The 21,445-nt window shown below is 52.0% G+C and overlaps 2 protein-coding genes and 4 non-coding genes across 8 annotated transcripts; all 6 read left to right on the forward strand.

Moving 5' to 3' along the window:
- The first annotated feature begins 3,302 nt into the window (after positions 1–3,302).
- FLT3LG (fms related receptor tyrosine kinase 3 ligand) lies at positions 3,303–13,408 on the forward strand. 3 transcript variants are annotated; one of them, XM_061389028.1, is made up of 8 exons: positions 3,303–3,411; positions 3,730–3,796; positions 4,770–4,883; positions 6,546–6,599; positions 6,783–6,926; positions 7,375–7,513; positions 10,890–11,077; positions 13,185–13,408. In XM_061389028.1, exons 2-8 carry the CDS (start codon positions 3,764–3,766, stop codon positions 13,389–13,391), a joined length of 879 nt encoding a protein of 292 aa, XP_061245012.1. In that variant the 5' UTR covers positions 3,303–3,411; positions 3,730–3,763; the 3' UTR covers positions 13,392–13,408. The 3 variants fall into 3 exon arrangements, with proteins under 3 accessions (XP_061245012.1, XP_061245014.1, XP_061245013.1); XM_061389030.1 differs by having other exon boundaries at positions 7,429–7,513; XM_061389029.1 differs by lacking the exon at positions 3,303–3,411 and adding an exon at positions 3,419–3,610.
- Positions 13,409–14,499: 1,091 nt separating this feature from the next.
- On the forward strand, positions 14,500–18,069 carry RPL13A (ribosomal protein L13a). Its single transcript, XM_061389031.1, has 8 exons — positions 14,500–14,596; positions 16,021–16,093; positions 16,481–16,546; positions 16,752–16,853; positions 17,050–17,135; positions 17,314–17,373; positions 17,660–17,782; positions 17,954–18,069. Exons 1-8 carry the CDS (start codon positions 14,582–14,584, stop codon positions 18,038–18,040), a joined length of 612 nt encoding a protein of 203 aa, XP_061245015.1. The 5' UTR covers positions 14,500–14,581; the 3' UTR covers positions 18,041–18,069.
- On the forward strand, positions 16,139–16,222 carry LOC133231246 (small nucleolar RNA Z195/SNORD33/SNORD32 family). The gene has a single exon (XR_009731115.1). It is a non-coding gene; the product is annotated as a small nucleolar RNA Z195/SNORD33/SNORD32 family (small nucleolar RNA).
- On the forward strand, positions 16,893–16,974 carry LOC133231245 (small nucleolar RNA Z195/SNORD33/SNORD32 family). The gene has a single exon (XR_009731114.1). It is a non-coding gene; the product is annotated as a small nucleolar RNA Z195/SNORD33/SNORD32 family (small nucleolar RNA).
- On the forward strand, positions 17,174–17,244 carry LOC133231247 (small nucleolar RNA SNORD34). Its single transcript, XR_009731116.1, has one exon. It is a non-coding gene; the product is annotated as a small nucleolar RNA SNORD34 (small nucleolar RNA).
- On the forward strand, positions 17,452–17,540 carry LOC133231188 (small nucleolar RNA SNORD35). Its single transcript, XR_009731067.1, has one exon. It is a non-coding gene; the product is annotated as a small nucleolar RNA SNORD35 (small nucleolar RNA).
- Positions 18,070–21,445: the final 3,376 nt, after the last annotated feature.

Here is a 21,445-nt window from a genome sequence, read left to right on the forward strand (position 1 = left end):
GCAAGGTGTTAGGACTTCCCTGTGGTCCAGTGGCTAAGATTCCAAGCTCCCGGTACAGGGTGACTGGGTTCAATCCCTGGTCAGGGAACTAGATCCCACATGCTGCAACGAGGATGTGGTGCAGTCAAATTATTTAAAATAAAATGAAGATGTCAGCAGGGGCTGGGAATTTGTCTCAAGGGCACTTGGGAGCCAGAGAGAGTTTGTAAACAGAGGAGAGGTGGGCTCAGCTCGGGTTAAAAGACACACAGACGTGGCGTACGGTGACAGGTAAAGTACTATAGAGTAGAAGCAGCTCGGGGCACTCTGGGAGCCCAAAGGAGACACCTTTCCCAACTTAAGTGTGTGTGTGTCTGTCTGTATATGAAGTGAGGATGAGAGATGGCAGGAATCTCCACAAGGCAATTGCCATCCTCATTGAGTTTTTCCCCCGGCTTTATGGAAGTATGATTGACAATTAAACATTGTATATATCAGTAGTTCAAGTCTACAATGGGACTTTTTAATGCACTGTGAAATGAGTATCACAGTTAACACATCTGTCACCTATTTGTGGTGAGGACAAAAGATCCACTCTCAGCTACTTCTCAGTATATAATCCAATCTTTTTTTTTTTTTTTTTTGCCGCACTGCCTGGCATATCGGATCTTAGTTCCCCAATCAGGGATTGAACCCACACTCACTGGACCATCAGGGAAGTCCCTATTTTTTATTTTTTGAGGGACCTTCACACTTTTTTCCATAGTGGCTGTACCAAGTTACCAAGCTCCACAATCCCCTCTCCAACATTTATTTATTTTATTTATTTTGGCTGTGCTGCCTGGCTTGTGGGATCTCAGTTCCCTGACCAGGGATTGAACCTGGACCCCAGCAGTGAAAGCACCAAATCCTAACCACTAGACCACCAAGGACCTACCCCTCTCTGTCATAACCTGTTAGCCAACCTAACAAGTTATGTGAGGTGATAATCTCACCATGGCTCTGATTTGTATTTCCCTAATGAATAGTGATTGCATTGAGCCTTGAAGGGCAATGAGCATCTAATTAGAAAAGGTGTGGTGGGGGAGGTGGCGGGCAGGGAGCATCCCTGGCAGAGGAAACAGCATGTGCAAAGGCCCAGAGATGAGAAACAGCTTTGAGGGAACTAGCGGCTTCAGTGGTGGCGCCACCAAAATACTTCCTCATCCATGGAACCTATGAATGTGATCTTACTTGGAAAATAATCCTTGAAGATGGAAGTAAGTTAAGGATCTCAAGGTAAGATATCCTAGGTTATCCAAGTAGACCCTGTATCTAAATACAAGTTTTTTTTTTTTTTATAAGAGACAAAAGAGGAGGACTTCCCTGATGGCTCAGTGGTAAAGAATCCGCTTGCCAAGGGGACACAGGTTCAATCCCTGGTCCAGGAAGGTCTTACATGCCATGGAGCAACAAATCCCGTGAGCCACAACTATTGAGCCTGTGCTCTGGAGCCCGGAAGCCACAACTGCTGAGCCTAGGTGCCACAATTACTGAAGCCCAAGTGCCCTAGAGCCTGTGCTCCGCAACGAGAAGCCACCAGTGAGAAGCCCACACACTGCAACTAGAGAGTAGCCTCCGCTCTCTGCAACTAGAGAAAAGCCCATGCAGCAATGAAGACCCAGTGCAACCAAAAATAAATAATTCCAAAAGAGAGACAAAAGAGGAGAGGACGGGGAAGAGAAAAAGCCATGTGAAGTTGGAGACAGAAGTTGAACTCAATTTTTTGCCTCCTTCCCTGAAAGTTGAAGGTGAGAGGTTGGAGATTGGAAGTGAGAAGTTTCAGCCCTCTAGTCATGTGACTGGACTTTCTGGTCCTGCCCAGCCCCCATCCTGAGTCACCTCATTAGTGTAAACTCAGATGTGGTCAGGGAGCCCCTCTTAATAACAGAGACACGCCTATCTGGAAGTTCCAGGGAGTTAGGGGTTGTCACCCAAGAAACAGAGCCCAAGAGCAGGTGCATTATCCAGTATTTGACAACAACACAGAGGGGGCCAGGATCCTTTTGTTTATTCATTTAACAAATATCGATGGAGCACCTTCTGTGAGCCAGTCATGGTTCTAGGTGCTGGAGATCCAGCAGGATAAACAGATACTGTGGTCGTCCTGGAGTTGAAGTCCTAATGGGGACAACTGACAATAAAGAAGATAAATGAACTGCAGTGGTGTGTCAGAAGCTGATAAGTGACAAGGGAGAAAGCAAAGCTCACGTGCGTGGGAGTGCTGGGAGGGGGTTGCGACTTGAAAAAGGTTGGTTGGGGAAGGCTTCGCCTTGTGTATTTAAAAAAAAATTTTTTTTGGGGTTGCAGTGGGTCTTCATTGCCATGCTCTGGCTTTCTCTACTTGAGGCGAACAGGGGCTCCTCTTCACTGCAGTGTGCGGGCTTCTCATTGCCGTGGCTTCTCTTGTTGCAGAGCATGAGCTCCTGGCACACAGGCTTGAGCAGTTGAAGAAGGTGGGTTCGGTAGTTGCAGCACGCCTTTGCATCGTGTATTTGAGCAAAGACCTGAATGAGATCAGGTTGAGCCATGTGGGTATCTCGGGGAAGGGCATTCCCGACTGAGGGAACAGCCAGTGCAAAGGCCCTGGGGCAGGAATGTGCCTGCCTCAGGCCAGTGTAGCCGGACTGGAGAGAGGCAGGAGGAGAGACCAGCTCTGTTTAGGCCACAGTGAGGACTTGGACTCGTGTGGCAGGTGCGCGGGTAAGGGGGCAGCGTGGAGCAGAGGAGGGAGGTGAGGGGACTTAGATCTTCACAGGCTCCCTCAGGCTGCACATGGAGAACAGACTGGCAAGCGAGGGCTGAGGCAGGGAGGCTGGTAGGGTGAGGAGGAAACGATTTTCAGGTGGGTGACGGTGGTGGCAGTGGCGGGGGTGAGATGCGGTAGGATTCTGAACACATTTTGACGGTCAGCCAACAAACTTGCTGATGGATCGGACTGTCAGTGGGCAGTGAGAGGCAGACGGAGTCACAGGTCCCCTCCAAGGCTTTGGGCCCGAACACCTGGAAGGTTGGAGCTGTCACTTACTCCCTGTGGAAGGAGATGGGGGTTGGAGAGTGGGGGTGGGGTTTCAAGGCAAAGGTGAAGGGCTCAGGGTGACCTCCTCCTTTCCCGAGCTGCGTTGATTCTAGCCAGAGACAGATCCACGTTGGAGCCCCCGCGCCACATTCACTGTGTCCCACCCGGGCTATCAACCCAAGCTCAGACCCCTTGAGCGTAAGTCCCGCTAAAGCGCCCTCTGCGGCGTCAGCTGCCACCTGTCACCACCAGGTGGCGCCCCTTGCACCAGCCCGATCCACCCCAGCTCACTCTCCCCCCAAAATTTCCTTTCACTTTCGATCTTTGGCTGTCACCCGGCGTGGCCCCTTCCACACCCAGCTGGGGCAAGCCTGGTGCGTGAGGAGAAATGGACTCCGGGTCCCCGAAGGGCGGGGCCGGGGTCCCCCTCCTGGGGCTGAGCGCAGACGGCGGGGGGTCGGGTTCCTGGGTCCCTGGCCTGCGCAGAGTTGCGGGCACCGGACGTCGGAGTTCTTAGAAGGGGAGATGAGGAGTTTTCACCGTAACTGTGCTTTACGCAGGAAGCCCTATAGAGTAGGAGGCGGAAACTTAGCCACATCAAAGGACCGAGGGAGGGGCGGGGAGGTGAAGGGGCGGGCAAGGAAGGGGCTGGGGTGTGGGGGTCCGAGACTCGCTCTTCTGTCCCTTCCAAGATCCGGCCACAGGCATGAAGGGCCCCCGGCAGAAATGGTAGTGCTGGCGCCAGCCTGGAGCCCAACTGTGCGTATCCCTAGGGGTTAAGGTGGGGGAATGGCAGTGTCAAGATGGGCAGAGCTTAGAGGGGAGGTGGACAGAGTTGGGGTGGACACGAGTGGGGAGATGAACAGGGGTGGGGGGAGATGGACAGAGTTGGGGTGGTCAGAAGTGAGCAGATGGACAGAGGTGAGAGAGATGGACAGAGGTGAGAGAGATTGACAGGGGTGGGGGAGATGGACAGGGGTGGGGGAGATGGACAGAGGTGGGGGAGATGGACAGGGTGGGGGAGATGAGGAGATGGGCAGGGGTGGGGGAGATGGACAGGGATGGGGGGATGGACAGGGGTGGGGGAGATGGACAGAGGTGGGGAGATGGACAGGGGTGGGGAGATGGACAGGGGTGGGGGAGATGAGGAGATGGACAGAGGTGGGGAGATGGACAGGGGTGGGGGAGATGGACAGAGGTGGGGAGATGGACAGAGGTGGGGAGATGGACAGGGGTGGGGGAGATGAGGAGATGGACAGGGGTAGGGGAAATTGACACAGGTCGGGGGACGTGGACAGAAGTAGGCGAGATGGACAGGGGTGGGGGGAAGAAACAGGGAGATGGAGGCAAATGGGGAAGATAGGACTCAGATCTAGGGAAAAACAGGAGAGATGAGCATGAAAAGACAGAGGAATGGGCAAAGATGAGAAAATCCTGGGCAGAGGTGAGCAGAAGTGGAGAGAGATGGGCTGAGGTGCGGAGATGGGAGGTGAGACAGACAGAGCGGGCAGAGGAGGGTGAAAACTGGTCAGCACGTGTCCAGAAGCAGAGAGATACAGGGAAAGATGGTCGGAGGTGGGCACACAGGAGCGAAGCGGAGGAGGGGCTGAGAAGCGGGAAAGCTGGAAAGGGGAAAGAGGGAAGAGAGAACAGGGGGCTGCCGGAGGCAGCCTCCACGAGGGAGGGGGGCGTGTGTGGAGTCCATGGAGCCCCCGCCCTGCCCCGCCCGCAGACCTCCCTTCTGCTGCTGCTGTTACTGCTCAGCCCTGGCCTCCAAGGGACCCCCGACTGCTCCTTCCGCCACAGCCCCATCTCCTCCACCTTTGCCATCAAGATCGGCAAGCTGGTGAGCGTCCCTGTTCCCAATCGGAGCCCGAGGTGCTGTCTCTGGCTCTGACTTCCCCCTGTCAAGAGTTTCTGTAGCCCCCTGCCTCCTCCCTCTGGGTTCCCATCCGTCGTCCGTCCCCCTATTCTTGCCTCCTTCGCTATGGGTCTCTGTCCCCCTTTCTCTGGGTCCCCATCTCCCCACCCTGGATCCCTGCCCCCTTCTCTCTGGGTCCCCGCCCCCCCTCTGGGTCCCGGCCCCCCTCTCTCTGGGTCCCCGCCCTCTCTCTCTCTGGGTCCCCGTCCCCTCACTCTGGATCCCCGCCCCCTTCTCTCTGGGTCCCCGCCCCCTCACTCTGGATCCCCACCTCCTCTCTTTGGGTCCCCGCCCTCTCTCTGAGTCCCCGCCCCCTCACTCTGGGTCCCCGCCCCCTCTCTCTGGATTCCCGCCCCCCGCTCTGGGTCCCCGCCCTCTCTCTCTGGGTCTCCGCCCTCTCTCTCTGGGTCCCCGCCCTCTCTCTCTGGATCCCCGCCCCCTCACTCTGGATCCCCACCTCCTCTCTCTGGGTCCCCGCCCTCTCTCTGGATCCCCGCCCCCTCTCTGGGTCCCCGCCTTCTCTCTCTGGATCCCCGCCCTCTCTCTCTGGGTCTCCTCCCTCTCTCTCTCTCTCTCTCTCTCTCTCTCTCTCTCTCTCTGGGTCCCCACCCTCTCTCTCTCTGGATCCCCGCCCCCTCACTCTGGGTCCCCACCCCCTCTCTCTGGGTCCCCGCCCCCTCTCTCTGGGTCTCCTCCCTCTCTCTCTCTCTCTGGATCCCCGCCCCCTCACTCTGGGTCCCCGCCCCCTCTTCCTGGGTCCCCGCCCCCTCTCTCTGGGTCCCCGCCCCCTCTCTCTGGGTCCCCGCCCCCTCTCTCTGGGTCTCCTCCCTCTCTCTCTCTCTGGGTCCCCACCCTCTCTCTCTCTCTCTCTCTCTGGATCCTCGCCCCCTCACTCTGGGTCCCCACCTCCTCTCTCTGGGTCCCCGCCCTCTCTCTGAATCCCCGCCCCTCTCTCTGGGTCCCTGCCCCCTCACTCTGGATCCCCGCCCCCTCTCTGGGTCCCCGCCTTCTCTCTCTGGATCCCCGCCCTCTCTCTCTGGGTCTCCTCCCTCTCTCTCTCTCTCTCTCTCTCTCTCTCTCTCTCTCTCTCTGGGTCCCCACCCTCTCTCTCTCTGGATCCCCGCCCCCTCACTCTGGGTCCCCACCCCCTCTCTCTGGATCCCCGCCCCCTCACTCTGGGTCCCCACCCCCTCTCTCTGGATCCCCGCCCCCTCACTCTGGGTCCCCGCCCCCTCTTCCTGGGTCCCCGCCCCCTCTCTCTGGGTCCCCGCCCCCTCTCTCTGGGTCCCCGCCCCCTCTCTCTGGGTCTCCTCCCTCTCTCTCTCTCTCTGGGTCCCCACCCTCTCTCTCTCTCTCTCTGGATCCTCGCCCCCTCACTCTGGGTCCCCGCCCCCTCTCCCTGGGTACCCGCCCCCTCCCTATGGGTCCCCGCCCCCTTCTCTCTGGATCCCCGCCCCCTCACTCTGGGTCCCCTCCCCACTTCTCTGGGTCTCCGCCCCCTCTCTCTAGGTCCCCGCCCCCTCACTCTGGGTCCCCATAGTTTGTTTCCTCCCGTCTGCGCAGGCCTGACCCCGTTTTCTCCCGCAGTCCAAGTACCTGCTTCAAGATTACCCGGTCACTGTTGCCTCCAACCTGCAGGACGTGAGTCACAGACGGGAGGGGCCCAGGATGGAGGTGGGAAGGAGAAATTCAAGATTCACCGCCCCCTTAGGGGCCAGGCTAGTGTGCCCACCAGGCCACCCCCTCCCTGGGGACCCAGGAGTCCTGGCCCCCAGCCCCCTCCGCCCACCCGCGGGACCCAGAGCCTGGGTGGTCTCCCCCCAGGACAAGCTCTGCGGGGCGTTCTGGCGTCTGGTCCTGGCCCAGCGCTGGATGGGACGGCTCAAGACCGTGGCTGGGTCGGAGATGGAGAAACTGCTGGAGGATGTCAACACAGAGATACACTTTGTCACCTCATGTGCCTTCCAGGTCAGCCCTCAACTTGGGGGACAAGTGCGGAGAGCCTGATGCTTTCCTAGGGATTGGCAGCAAAGGTCTGCTAGGCCTTACTGGAGGTTTCCCCTTGACTGGGAGCACCCCGAGGGAGGTGGAGCTGGAACCTCAGACCTGATGGGGCCTGGTGTGGGAGGTGACACTTCTCTATGTACTGGAGGATGCCCAGGGGTAAGGGCCAAAGGCATCAATTCTGCTCATTTCTCAGGCCCTGTTGAAGGATGTTGCTAAGGGGTTCTTACCCCTAGCAACAGGGAGAAGGAGGGGACCCTAAACACCCTCCTGATCCAGGCCTGACTGGGCCTGGTTGTTAGCAACCAGGGGGAGCAAAGGTCCAGACTCTCCATGAGACCCAGGCCTCACCCTTCACCTGAGGTGACGCTGGGGGTGATGCCGTGGTGACGTCTCCCTCCCGTGCCCCCAGCCCCTTCCCAGCTGTCTTCGCTTCGTCCAGGCCAACATCTCCCACCTCCTGCAGGACACTCACCAGCAGCTGGAGGCCTTGAAGCCCTGGATCACCCACCGGAATTTCTCCCGGTGCCTGGAACTACAGTGTCAGCCGGGTAAAGCCTCCCACTGCCCCCAAGCCCACGGCCCCACCCACTCCTCACCCATTCCACTCAGGGCTCCCATGGGCTGTGTGACTTGGGCCTGTTTCCCCAAGCTCATCCCCCTCTGGGTCTCAGTTTACTTGTCCCTGAGAAGGGAATAACCAGCCTTGCCTGTTTCTCTGAGGCAACTCTATCCCATAGAAACAGAATGAGAGTCACATGTTTGAGTGTAAATTTCCTTATAGCCATGTTTAAAAAGTTTAAAAAGGTAAATTCACTTATTTTTCAGGATTTTTAGTGTTTGTTATTTTTTAGTATGTTATAGGTGGGTTTATTTTTAAAACTTTTTTACATTGGAATAATTACAGATTCACAGAAAGGGGCAAAGAAATGTACAGGAAGGTCCTGGACACCGTTTACCCAGCCTTCCCAGTGGTACATTTTGCTTGGTAATGTTAATTACAGCACAAGAAATTGACATGGGTGCAATCCACAGAGTTTTTCAGAGTTTATCAGTTATGTATGCATAACTGCAGGCATGCATGTGTGTGTAGTAAGTAGTGTGTATCAGCTGCTGTAACAAGGTACCACCAACCAGGTGATTTAAAGAGTAAAAGTTCATGCTCTTGTAACTGAGGAGTCAGCAGGACTGGCTCCTTCTGAGGGCTGTGAGGGAAGGATCTGTTTTAGTTGTCTCCCTTGGCTTGTAGATGGCCAATTTCATGTTCGTGGTGCTCTCCCCCATGCATATCTCTGTGTCTAGATTTCACTTTCTTATAAGGACACTAGTCATATTGGATTAGGGCCACTACTAACCATCTCATTTTAACTTGATCACATCTTTGAAGACCTGATCTCCAAATAAGGTCACATTCTGAGGGACTAGGGATTAGGATTGCATCTTATGAAAAACAAATTTTTTTTTTCTCCTGGCTGTACCACACGGTTTGTCGGATCTTAGTTCCTCAACCAGGGATGGGCCCCGTGCCTCCTGCAATGGGGCTAGGAGTCTGAACTGCTGGACTGGACTGCCAGGGAAATCCCTGAGTTTGCATAACTTGATCCTCATTCCCAAACTCCCACCTCTCTGCCCTGGCAATCAGTAATGCTATTTAATTTAATTCTCATAGTTTTATAATTTTTAAGATAATTATTTCAATCACAAAGAGCCCTTTAAAAAATAATTTTATTTACTTTTGGCTGCTCTGGGTCTTTGTTGCTGTGCGTGGGCTTCCTCTGGTTGCTGCAAAAGGGAGCTCCTCTTCCTTGCGGTGTGTGAGCATCTCATTGCGGTGGCTTCTCTTGTTGGGGAGCACAGACTCTAGGCCGGAGGGCTTCAGTAGTCTTGGCACACAGACTCGGTTGCCCTGCAGCATGTACTGAACCTGCATTAGCAGACAGATTCTTATCTATTGCACCACCAGGGAAGTCCTCCTTTTTTTTTAAAAAGGTGTGTGTGTGTGTGTGTGTGTGTGTGTGTGGCTGCGCTGGGTCTTCATTGCAGCACATGGGCTTTTGGTTGGTGTGCAGGCTTAGTTGTCCCTTGATGTGTGAGATCTTAGTTCTCTGACCAGGGATGGAACCGGCATCCTCTGCATGTTAAGGTGAATTCCTAACCACTTAACCGCTGTTTGGTGTTCATATTTACATGCATCACTAATTATCCATTCAACTAAGTTTTACTAACCATCTCCTTGATGCTTGGCATTGGAGACACAGCACAGAACAAGACCAAGTTTGTGTCCATGGGGCGCTAACCTGCTGATCAGGGAGACATGATAAACATGTAAACATATAAATAAACAGGAAAGTGTCTGAGTGTAATGAGTCCTATGCAGGCACATTAAAACGGGGTGGTGGAATCATGGCTTGAAGTGGTCGGCTGGAAAGTCACCGAAAGTTGCAAACCAGGGAACAGGTAGTGCAAAGGTCCTGAGGCAGAAACCTGCCTCCCTGTTTAAGTAATCAAGAGGGAGCCCCAGTGGCTGAGGCCAAGTAAGCAAAGGGGAAAAGGTGTGGAGTGAGGGTACAGAGGGAATAAAGGGGGCCAGCTCAAGTGGGGCCTAGTGAGCTATCATGGCTTCATACAGAGTATCTTTCATTGTTCTATTATCTGTCCATTCACTCAGATATTTAATTTATGTAAATTAACTATTTGGGCTTCCCTGATGGCTCAGCCTTAAAGAGTCTGCCTGCCGATGCAGGAGATTTGGGGTTTGATCCCTGGTGCCTGGAGAAGGAAATGGCAACCCACTCCAATATTCTTGCCTGGGAAACCCCATGGACAGAGGCACCTGGTGGGCTACAGTCCTTGGGGTCGCAAAGACTCGGACATGACTTAGTGACTAAACAACAACAGTAAGAAATATTAGGTTCTGGCAATGTCTCCTGTCACCCTCCTGGACCTCATAGACTACTGGGGGAAGAAAATGAATATATAAATCAATAGGTAAGCACTAGACACACGTTTGTCCAATTCTAAAATGCAGGAAATTTCCTGGTGATCCAGTGGTTAGGACTCTGCACTTCCACTGCTGGGGGCCTAGTTTCAATCCCTGGTCTGGTCAGGGAACTAATATCCTTCATGCCTCAAGGCCAAAACAAGTAAAATGATATATTTGAAATAAAGAATTATTGGGACTTCCCTGGCGGTCCAGTGGTTAAGACTCTGAGCTTCCAATGCAAGCAGCACAAGTCTGATCCCTGGCTGGAGAAGTAAGATCCCAAATGCCACCCAGTCAATAAACAAATAAATAAAAGTAAATAATAAAAATATTTTTAAAAAATTTATAGGGTCTGGTTAAACAAGTAAACAAGCATACCAATTTTAAAAAGTTATTAGTGACTATTTTTTTAAATATACTTTTGGCTGTGCGGGTTTTTGTTGCTGCCCTTGTTGTGGGGCTACTCTCTAGTTTTGGTGTTCAGGCTTCTCATTGCAGTGGTTTCTCTTGTTTTGAAGCATGGGCTTTATTGCATGGGTCAAGCAGTTGTGCCCAGGGGCTTAGTTGCCCTGTAGCATGTGGAATCTTCCCAGACCAGGGATGAAACCCATGTCCCCTGCATTGGCAGGTGGATTCTTAACCACTGAACCACCAGGGAAGTCCTATTAGTGACTTTAAAAAAATCAATAAAATGCAACCTTACTATGTGCTAGGCACTGTTCTAAGCACTTTCTGTATATTCACTCACTTAATCTTTGTGACAACCTTATGAAGTCGGTATAATAATTATACCCACTTTATGGATGAGGTGACTGAGGCCCAGAGAAGTACACAGCCTACCCCCACCCCCTCCCCCAGGTCACACAGCCAGCACCAGGCAGGCCTTTTTTTCCCCTTCCCTGGCCTGGCCCTACTTCTCAGTCACCTGACCTCTCTCCTGGCAGACTCCCCGACTCTGCTGCCCCCAAGGAGTCCTGGGGCCTTGGGAGCCACGTCCCTGCCGGGCCCTCAGTCCCCTCTTCTGCTCCTCTTGCTGCTGCTGCTGCTGCCAGTGGCCCTCCTGCTGCTGGCCACTGCCTGGTGCCTATGCCGGTGGAGGAGGAGACGGAGGACACGCTACCCTGGGGAGAGGGTGAGCCAGCAGGGTGCGCAGAGTGGGTGGAGAGGGTCCAGGGGATGACCGGAGGTGGTGGATTCCATGGGCGGCAAGGTACCCTGCCCCTCCCATCCCCCAGGATGCTCTGCTCCTGCGGCTCCTGGAGGACCCTGGACTTGATGTGGGGGCCATGGGGGTGGGGGATGACAGAGTGGAAGCAGGGAAGCGGTGGGCTAGCTCTGGATGTAAGAAGACCCCTCATGGAGGGGGACAGACTGGGACAGACAGACTGGAGGCCAAGGAGGAGGCCAGGTGAGCGTCCAGGAAGAGAGGACAAGGTCTGAGCAGGGGCTGGGACAGGACCACGGGGTGGAGAGGAGGGGACAGGCAGAGTCAGGGGTCAGGAGGGACGGGGCTGGAGAGTGACAGGCTTGATGGGGTCGAGGGGAGAGCAGGGAAGGGGAAGGGGCACAGGCAGAGGACGCTGGGTCTGGCCCAGCGGGAACCTGGGAGGAGGAGGGACAGTCCGCATTCGGCATTCTGAACAGTGAAGCTCAGCGGGCGGGGAGGTATTTGGATACAGGAGTCTGCAAGCCAGGAGAGAGCCGCCTCCAGGAGCAGGGTCTGCAAAGCCCTCCAGGTATGAAAAAGCTCAGGTTATTCTAGCAACTTTGTCCAGTCTGGGAGTGGGGTGAAAAAAAAAAGCAAAACGGCACTGGGAGAAGTTTGAGGTTACATCTTCCTTACCTCAAAGGTAAGGAAGAGAAGCTGGGGCTTCCTACCCTGGGGAAGCAAGAAGCCTCCGAGGCGAACCTGGGAACCGGTTTGGGGGTGGAGGTGGTTACCTGAGGGAGAAAGGCACGGAGGGGCCCGTGGGTTCCTTAGTGCCCAAAGGAAACACTTGGCAGCACTCGCTCACCTGTTGTGTGCCTCAGTGCCTCCGGCCTTGTGCTGGAGCTTTCTACAAATTAACTCACTTAATTGAGAAACTGGTGGCCATTATCCCCATTTCCCCTTGGCGGACACCGAGGCTCAGAGAGGTCAATCATTTGCTGAAAGTCACACAGATCCTGAGTGACAGCCAAGATTGGACTCTCGGCCCTCTGATTCCAGCATCTGTGCCTTTCACTCTTCTGCCTCAGTTTCCTTATCTGTACAATAGACTCATAATCATCCTTCATGCTAGAGTTGTCAGGAGGTTAAATGAAAGGACCACAAAAAAACCCCCTAGAGCAATGCTGTCCATAGGAAACAGAATACAAGCCACACATGTGACTTTAAATTTTCCAGTAGCCGCATATATTTTTTAAATTTTTAATTGAAGTATAGCTGATTTACCACATTGTGCCAATGCATCTTTTTACAAGTAAAAACAAACAGGTTACCTTAAAGAATTTATGTTATTTCACCCTGTGTATCCAAAATCTTGTCATCTCAACATGCAATCAATACTTTAAAAATTTTGAGATATTTTGACATTCTTGTTTCCATACCAGGTTTTCAGAATCCAATGTGTAATGCGATGCTCACAGCACATCTCAATTCATATGAGAAACTTTTATTAGAAATACTTGATCTGTATCAAGATTCCATGAAACTTACAGTTGCATAAGTAGATTCCTATACTCAAGTTCTTTGAAACCTACAGAAGTTTTCCAATAACTGGATCAAGGAACAGTTTCTAAATTCAATGATTTTTTTTTCATTTCAGCATTTGTTTTGGACAGTACTTTTTGGTTTTGAGATACAATTTTCTATTGAGAAATTGTTCTCTTATCCTTGTCCCTTTTCATACCCTGTTTTCCCACGCTCCCAATAAACACACTATTAGTTGAAGCTTAAATTAGATGAAATGAAAAACTAAGTTCCTCAGTTTTGCTGGTCACAATAGGAATGCCCAGTTTTCACATGGGGCTGGTCTCAAGGGCTGTCTTGGAAAGCACAGATCTAAAACGTGTTCATCATTGCACGAAGTTTTCTTTGACAGCAATGCCCAAACACACAGTGAGTGCTCACGGTGAATGGAGTTGTTTTCGGGCATTAAGTCTATACTTGAGCTTGTACCCTGAGCTTCTTACTTTCCCCTCCTCTGTCCATGGAACCTCAAACAGCCTAGCGAGTCATCTATCATCCCCTTTTACAGCGGAGGACACTGAGGCCCAGAGAGAGCAGTCACCTGCCAGCGGACACAGAGTCGGAACTTGGAGGAAGTCAGCTAGAACCTGGTCCTTTCCTTGGCCACACTGCTCCTGTCACTGTCCCCCCGGGATGGAGGCAACGCCAGCACCCACCATCGGCTCCCCCTTCCCCACTTTGTACAAAGCCCTTGTCCCCAGGAAATTGTATATAAATCATCATTTTCTACCAGCTCTGGCCAGGTTTGTTTGTGGATGGGACACGGTGTGTGTATGGGGCCGTTTGGGTTCGGGTTTGGTTTTTCAGTTAATGCAGTGTTTCATTCAATACCTATTTTCTGAGTCCTCCCGGGGCCCAGGGCCAAAAGAGGGCAATGCTGGGACCCAGACGTGAGTCGGAACCAGCCCTGCCCTCTCAGGATTCCTGGTTCAGAGGGGAGAGACATCGGCCCCAGAGAGCCCCAGTACACGATGACACACGCTCTAATGGAGGTGGCGTAGGCACTGTGGGAGCCCCCAGGCGGTACCTGAGCCAGCCTGAGCGATATCAGGGAGGTTCTCTAAAGGGAAGGACTCAAGCCAGATTTTAGACAACGGGATGGGGGTGGGGGTAGAGGGGACGGCAGCCTAGTCAAGGGACACTGTGAAGGCAAAGGCTTTGTCCAGAAAATCCAGAAAGTGAGAAGCTCCTTTGGGGAACACTCAGGCATCTAGAGAAGGAAATGGCAACCCACTCCAGTATTCTTGCCTGGAAAATCCCATGGACCGAGGAGCCTGGTAGGCTACAGTCCATGGGGTCGCAAAGAGTCGGACACGACTGAGCAACTTCACTTCAGGCATCTAGAAGTCATTCTTTCATTCGCCAGCTCTCAAGCTGAAGACTATCCCCACCTGGGGACACAAGCCCATACACGGCCAGGGATTTAGTCAGATCACAAGTCAGACAGGCACTGGAATTCAGATTTCTAAGCCTTGGCGGAGCGCTGAAGGGCAAGCCCTCCTGGCCCCCTGCAGGCCACCACGTGCCCTGCAGCGCGACTTCGCTTCAGGGGGTAACCGCCTGTCCTCCAGCATTCTTGGCCCCGCCCATCAGCAAGCCGCGGGCAACTCACGCGAGGCTTACCAGCCCCTCAAGAATACTGCAGCGGAGGCTGAAGAGCACCGCCCCCTACCCCACGTGATCTCGCCCGGCTCAGCCATGGCCGCCTAGGCTCGATGGGAACGATTCCGATTGGATAGTCAGAAGATGACCCGCCTCCCGGTGGGGCATTTCTGCGCACGCGGCTGACACTCTGACCAATGAGAAGACAGAAAGCGGCCGTGTTGCGTCACTTCTTCCGCCCCTGTTTCAAGGGATAAGAAACCCTGCGTCTAGGGTTCCTTCTTTCCCAGGCAGCTGCCGAAGATGGCGGAGGGGCAGGTACAGGCTCCGCGCGGGCCGGGGCGGCGTGGGGCCGGGTGGGGTCCAGGCCGGACCGGGGTTGGACCTTTTTTCTCTCGTAAGTGTGCTGTGGAACTTAAGGACATAAGGAACTTAAGGACATAACTGAGCAAAGCAGAAAGCTTTCGGGGTAAGAGAAATCCAAAACGGGAATATAAAGCAGTTTTTGCGCTTTGGGCTGGGTAAGAATGCGGCATTATTTTTTCTTCGAGGGGCAGTCATCTTTGCTTCCTACACAAAAAGAGTTACTTTAAAATTAGGCCTCATTTATCTAGATCTTGGCGGAATTGAACCGGTGTGTCCCCACCAATGGCAAAGCACGCTGAAGGCGGCTACGCCACCTGGGGACGGTGAGAAGCCGGGGGTAGGCCAAAATGGAGAGTATTTCCGCCCTACCCCGGCGCCGGTTGCTTCGGCCACGTGAAAGTGTGCATCAGGGTTCCCCTGCAACTGGGGGTAGTTTGGCACGAAACCTTTGCTGTAGGTTGGGAGAGCTCTTGGCATGTGGGGCAGGCACAAATTGGTCTGCTTTGGGGTTAGATGGAGTCTAAAAGTGCTGGTGTTAGCAACTGGACTGAATGAAATGTTCCAGATCCTTGAAACATCCTTAATTGTTTAACCAGCTAGAAGGCCTCAAGGAAGGTAGAAGCTTACGACTGACTGTTCTCCGGCTCCTTCCTTGTGTAACCTATTACTGATAAAGGGAGGGAGTGGCTCTGGAAGGGGTGAACATGTGATGGGGTCTGTGGTTCAGGAAGGAAAATTAAGTTTGAAGCCAGGGAAGTGGTAGAGTTCTCTGAACACGGGTCCCTGCGTTCCATAATATGCACTTGGTAAGAGCTGGAACTTCTGAAAAGAAGCCAAGGATTAGATTAGTATTTGAGCTGTTAAAGCTTCCCTAAGGATGCAGAGCTAGTCAGTACCAGAGGAAGCTTGGGTTTTTGACCACCCTGCCTAGCTTCACTGGCTCTGAACCTGTTTGCTTTGATACTCACACTAGAAAGCTACCTTTGAGATCAGAACAGAATCAGATTCTGTCCAGGTTCTACAGGTTGCGTTCAGATTACCGGTTCTTCTAACTGGGTGATCAGTGTTGATTCAGATTGTAGCTCATTCTCTGACCATGGAACATAATCTGGGCATAAAGATGTCTGCCCTTGAAGCAGCTGAAATGTGAGGGATTGGTTTATTTTGTATCTTAGCTGCTCACTGAAATTCTGAGTCATTTGCTTTCTTGGCCATCTCTAAAGTGAGCCTTAAGTTCTAGTTTTGGGTCTAATATCTGGTTAGCAGGTGTTCTGGGAGGTAAGTTAACTAATGGAGAGGAGTAATTGGTTGAGGTGGGCAGCTAAAGTTGTGGGTGCCTCTGAGCCCTTCTGAGCTCTTCAACCTGTCTCCAACAGGTCCTGGTGCTCGATGGCCGAGGCCATCTCCTGGGCCGCCTGGCGGCCATTGTGGCCAAGCAGGTGCTTCTGGGTAAGTCTGCCCACTGCCCACAGCTCCCATCAGACATGAGCTCAGCAGGTCAGTGATGAGCAAAAATCACCATCTTTCGTTTGAGTCTCACGACCGTGAGATCAACCCCATGCACCGCTCTGAGACCTGCCAGCATCCTCCCCTCCCGGGTCAGGGGCTGTGAATTCAAAACATGTTTTGTTGGAGTAACAGATTGAACTTGAGCATGAGACAAGCTCCACCAGTTAGCGCTCTGTGACTTGGGGTAGGAGATTTGGTGTCTTCTGGTGTGTTTGTGCACAGGGGCCAGTTTCAGGCAGGGCTGGGGTCTCCTTTCTGGGCAGTAACTGGGCACCTGGCTTTCTGACTTTTGCCCTCCTTAATTGTTCCATTTTCCATTCCCTCTAGGCCGCAAGGTTGTGGTCGTGCGCTGTGAGGGCATCAACATTTCTGGCAATTTCTACAGAAATAAGTGTGAGTTAGGGCCTGGAAGGTGGGCTGGAGAGGCTGGATCTGTGTGGAGCTCAGGCTTCACAGACTTGGGAAGCAGACCCCCCAGTGGTGGGACATGCAAGTCTGAGTTCCTTAGCAGGCCCTCAGAAGTGAGGTCGTGGCGTTGGAAGGAGTTACTGCCTGGCTGGGGACTCTTAAGGCCTTACACGCTCTCCCTTCTTCCCAGTGAAATACCTGGCCTTTCTCCGCAAGCGGATGAACACCAACCCCTCCCGTGGCCCCTACCACTTCCGAGCCCCCAGCCGCATCTTCTGGCGGACAGTGCGAGGTGAGCTGGGCTCAGGGACCGCAGGTGCTGAGGGGGCAGGTAGCCAGTGATGAAGACTTCCACTCGTGTTCGAGTTTCCCGACCGTGAGATGACTCCACATGCACTACCATCTGAGGCCACCTGTCTGCCTGCCTGGGTGGGACAGCGGCTCTCCCACGCGCCCCACTGAGCAGGCCTGCTGTCCTCTGTCCACAGGCATGCTGCCCCACAAGACCAAGCGGGGCCAGGCTGCTCTGGAGCGCCTCAAGGTGTTTGATGGGATCCCACCACCCTATGACAAGGTGAGCAGGTCCCAGCTCCCTGACAGTATCCCTATGGCTGGCGTCGGTGATGTTCTGCAGTTACCTACATTGTTTGATCCCTGTGAAAAGAGCACCGGCTGAGACGCCTGCCCCAGCCAGCCTTCTTCCCTGTCTGTCCCTCGCTCCAGGTCTCTAAGCCCCTCTCCTTCTCTAACAGAAAAAGCGAATGGTGGTTCCTGCTGCCCTCAAGGTTGTGCGTCTGAAGCCTACTCGCAAGGTGAGTCTCCAGATTTGCTGAGTGATGCCCTTGGAGTTCTGAGGCTTCCTGGGAGGGTGCACTTAGGGCCCTAGGACTGGCAGATGATGGTTTTTTTTCTCACGATGGTCTGCGGATGCCACTGCGGGCAGTGCCGAAAATGCCAATGGCTCAGCTGATGCCAGGAGCAACGGGGAGCATGGCTCCCTGACAAGCTGGAAGGCTCTAGGACAGAATGTTAACACCCCTCCCCTAGTCACCCTGGCCTCCTTTTCTAACAGCTTCGTTTCTTCTCTCTCCCCTCTAGTTTGCCTACCTAGGGCGCCTGGCTCATGAGGTTGGCTGGAAGTACCAGGCAGTAACGGCCACCCTGGAGGAGAAGAGAAAGGAGAAGGCCAAGATCCACTATCGGAAAAAGAAGCAGCTCATGGTGAGGGTGGGATTGGTACTGGAGGGGCCCCACATTCCCAGGCAGCTGGTACCTCTCGCCTCTTTATTAGGCTTTTGGAAGTCTCTGCCTAAGGCCCACTGTGGGAATGGGGAGTGGGATTGGGTCCCTGGGAGCAGCCACTGATCACTATCTGTCATCTTGGCCCCACAGAGGCTACGGAAGCAGGCCGAAAAGAACATCGAGAAGAAAATTGGCAAATTCACAGAGGTCCTCAAGACTCATGGATTCCTAGTCTGAGCCAAATAAAATTGACTGTTTATTCTTCATGCTTGGCCTGGCCTGCCCTTCCTCCATCGCCACCCTAGGATGTGGGGGCCCCCAGGGGCTGCCGTGCATGTGCCACAGGCAGACGGGGTATAGCCGAGGGGCATTAGTCAGTGTAGGCGGGTCCAGGGGCTGTGCAGGCATCGTTGGTCTGCAGCCTGTTTGTTCGTGAGACCTTTAAGACATGAACAGTTGGAACAACCAGTCCAGTTGCAGTATTGGCAGACGTGAGCTGGAAGACTATTGGAAGGGATTGGCATGACTTAAAGGGAGTCTGTTCATGCTTCCCACGTGGTCGGATACTATACTCTGCAGCTGTTAGGATGTGAGAGAATGCCCAAAAAGTATCTCTGGAAGAGAAGTTCCAGCCAAGGGATCACAGGCATCGCCCTCGTGTCTTCCCTATATTTTGTGATCCAAAACCAATAAATTATTTTGTTAAAGAAATGTGGCGTCTTTTCAGTGTGTGTCTGCTGTAGAGGCAGGCCCAGGGAGCAAGGCTCTCGGCTGACGGGGGACTTGGAGAATAAGGCTGGCTGTGCTCTTTCCACAGGTGGATCAGAAAACTGCCTTTCATGGAAGAGTTGACCTTGGTAGAGATTTTACATGCCAAGGGATTTGAGATGCCTGTGGATTTGTGGGTATTTATGGCCTGTAGAGACAGGTGTTGCCCATTTTACATAAAATTGTCTCCCTAATTCAGCTGCAAAGTATGGAATTGGCCACTCTTCCCTAAAACCAGTCCCTCACTGGGGCATGTGGGCTGTTCAGTCTATACCACGCCAGACTGTAATGCAGAGATAAGTGATGAGATATTAGAGAAGTGAGAAGGGGTTTTTTTTTAAGATTAAAACTAGACCTGTTAGATCTGCCAGGATGAGTCCCTGAAAGGGTCAGGGTACCCAGCCCTTGGTCACCTCCCAACACCCAGGTGGGTCCGCTGCCCCATCTTACTGAGGAGGTTCTGTGCGGTCAGTGGTGTCAGCGCTGATGACACCCGGAGGGGTCTGGCTTGACCAAGGTACATCCATCTGTACTGGGAGGAAAGCTAGGTTCCTGCTGCCCTTTGAGACTGGTGGGCAGTACTTGTGTGTTGGTTCACTGAGCACGTAATAACTTCCACACTGTGCCATTGTATTCTGCTTAGTCTCCAAAATGTCCAAGACAGGCTCAAGTCTCAGGATCATTTTGCAAATGGGTGGTGTCCCTGCTACTCCTGGGGGCTCCTGCTCCAGCAGAGCTGCCTCCAGAACCAACTGAAAGTCCCAGAGTTTAAATCTTATGACACTGTTAGAGCAGCACAATAGGCTGCCCAAACCACTTAATTTTGGCTTAAAACTTGCCACTTCAAAAGATATGCAACATTGGGACTTCTGTGGTGGTCCAGTGGCTAAGACGGCTACGAATGCAGAAGGCCTGTGGGTTCCATCCCTGGTCAAGGAACTAGGTCCCATCTGCTGCAACTGAAGATCTAAAATCCCATGAACGGGAACTAAGACCCAGTACAGTCAAGTATTAAGCCAAATGTTAAAACACTTTAAGAAGATGACATGTCAGACTGGGAGACGGTATTGGTGAATCATGTCTCCTGAAGGACTTGAATGCCAAATACATAGAAAAAGTCTTAAAACTCAGTAACAATGAGCCAACCAACAAAAACTTAGGCCCAGATTTGAAAACAGCTTTCACCAAAGAAGATACACAAATGCTAATAAGCATGTGAAGAGATGCTCATCATTCCCCATTAAAGAAGATAAATGAAATCTTCAGACATAACCTTAATCATTCCTGGGGGAGAAATACAGGGAATCAGGACCTCTGGGCCAACAGAAGGGACGTTCCAAAACTGCCCAAAGCGCCCTGCAACAGCACTCTAGTCCCAGATCAGCTTCAACCCCTGGGCTACAGCAACCTTGGACACTACAGAGGAATGGCTTGTTTTAACAGGCATTTCAGTGCTCACTGAGGAGGGGGCCGTTCTGTACTCTAATATGTGCATTTCCCTTGTGAAATGCTAGGAAATGTCTGAGATCTGTCAGAGACAGGGAAATACACCCTCAAGTGATAAGTAAAGTTGGCTGAAGTTTGTTACTGAGCACCAAGGCTGTTCACACCGCAGTTCAAAAAATTCAAGGTGGTGGTTTGTAAGCAGCCTTAAAATAGTAATGAAATTGAATAGAAATGAAAAGAAAAAAAAATGTATTACAGAAGGTAAAGTGAAGTCACTCAATTGTGTCTGACTCTTTGAGACCCCATAGACAGTAGCCTACCAGGCTCCACTGTCCATGGGGTTTTCCAGGCAAGAATACTGGAGTGGGCTGCCATTTCCTTCTCCAGGGGATCTTCCCAACCCAGGGATCGAACCCAAGTCTCCTGCATTGCAGGCAGACACTTTACCGTCTGAGCCACCAGAGAAGGTAAAGGAGAGAGTTAAAAGACTTAAAAATCAGACAAGTTGACGAAGGCAGAGGAGGGTGAGAGAGAGAAGTGTGCTTGGTCACAATACAAAAAGGATTTCCTACTGTGAGTTGTGATCAACACCTAGAAGCTAAGGACCTAAACATCTCCAAACTGCCCTCACCCCCTCAGAGTGAAGCAGTATTTTTTATTTGCTCTTCCCTTATCATCAAAATCTCACCAGCTGCTCTTAGCAATTTGCAAAGTATTGAGCATTTAAGACACAGACAGGAAATCATACCTAATCTCACCACCTGGAGATGTAAACCACTAGGGCGATGTCATGTATTTCCTTCCAGGCTTTTTTCTACATTAACTTTCATACACAGTTTAGCACATATTGTAGGCAGCAACTCCAGGTCCCCCCTTTTTTTAAACTAAATATAAATCCTTTCCAAGTTATTCAAGAACTCTAGAACTTTTTTCTTCAAAAAAATAAATTATAAAACAACTACTAGGTCACAGAGGAAGATACAGCAGGTTTTAAAACAAAAAGTCTCTCTTCCTTAATGCTATCCCAGAGGGACTGAAACAGTGACAATTAAAAATGAACCATTCCTCACTTATATGTGAACTCTAAAATAGGACACAAGTGAACTTATCTATGAAACAGAAATAGATTTCGTAGAGAACAAACCTGTGGTTGCCGTGTAGGGGGTGAGGGAGGGATGGATTGGGAGTTTGGGATTAGCAGATGCCAACTATTATATATAGAACTGATAAACAACTGTATAGCACAGGGAACTATATTCAATATCCTGTGATAAACCATAATGGAAAATACGAAAAAGAATGTGTGTATATATATATATATGCAAAATTGAATCAATACACCTGAAACACAACATTGCAAATAAACTATAATTCAATTTTTTTTTAATTGGAAAAAAATCAGAAGAATATTTTGTGACCCCTGTAGAA

The sequence above is a fragment of the Bos javanicus genome, chromosome 18 (genome assembly GCF_032452875.1).
Source record: "Bos javanicus breed banteng chromosome 18, ARS-OSU_banteng_1.0, whole genome shotgun sequence".
Classification (NCBI taxonomy): domain Eukaryota; kingdom Metazoa; phylum Chordata; class Mammalia; order Artiodactyla; family Bovidae; genus Bos; species Bos javanicus.

Bases quoted from the DNA above. Each gene is read 5' to 3' on its own strand.
- FLT3LG (XM_061389028.1), top strand. From the start codon at position 3,764: ATGGTAGTGCTGGCGCCAGCCTGGAGCCCAACT. The intron at 6,927-7,374 runs GTCAGCCCTCAA...CCGTGCCCCCAG, and splicing joins TCACCTCATGTGCCTTCCAG to CCCCTTCCCAGCTGTCTTCG. The intron at 7,514-10,889 runs GTAAAGCCTCCC...CTCTCCTGGCAG, and splicing joins GGAACTACAGTGTCAGCCGG to ACTCCCCGACTCTGCTGCCC.
- RPL13A (XM_061389031.1), top strand. The intron at 16,094-16,480 runs GTAAGTCTGCCC...CATTCCCTCTAG, and splicing joins GGCCAAGCAGGTGCTTCTGG to GCCGCAAGGTTGTGGTCGTG. The intron at 17,374-17,659 runs GTGAGTCTCCAG...TCTCCCCTCTAG, and splicing joins GTCTGAAGCCTACTCGCAAG to TTTGCCTACCTAGGGCGCCT.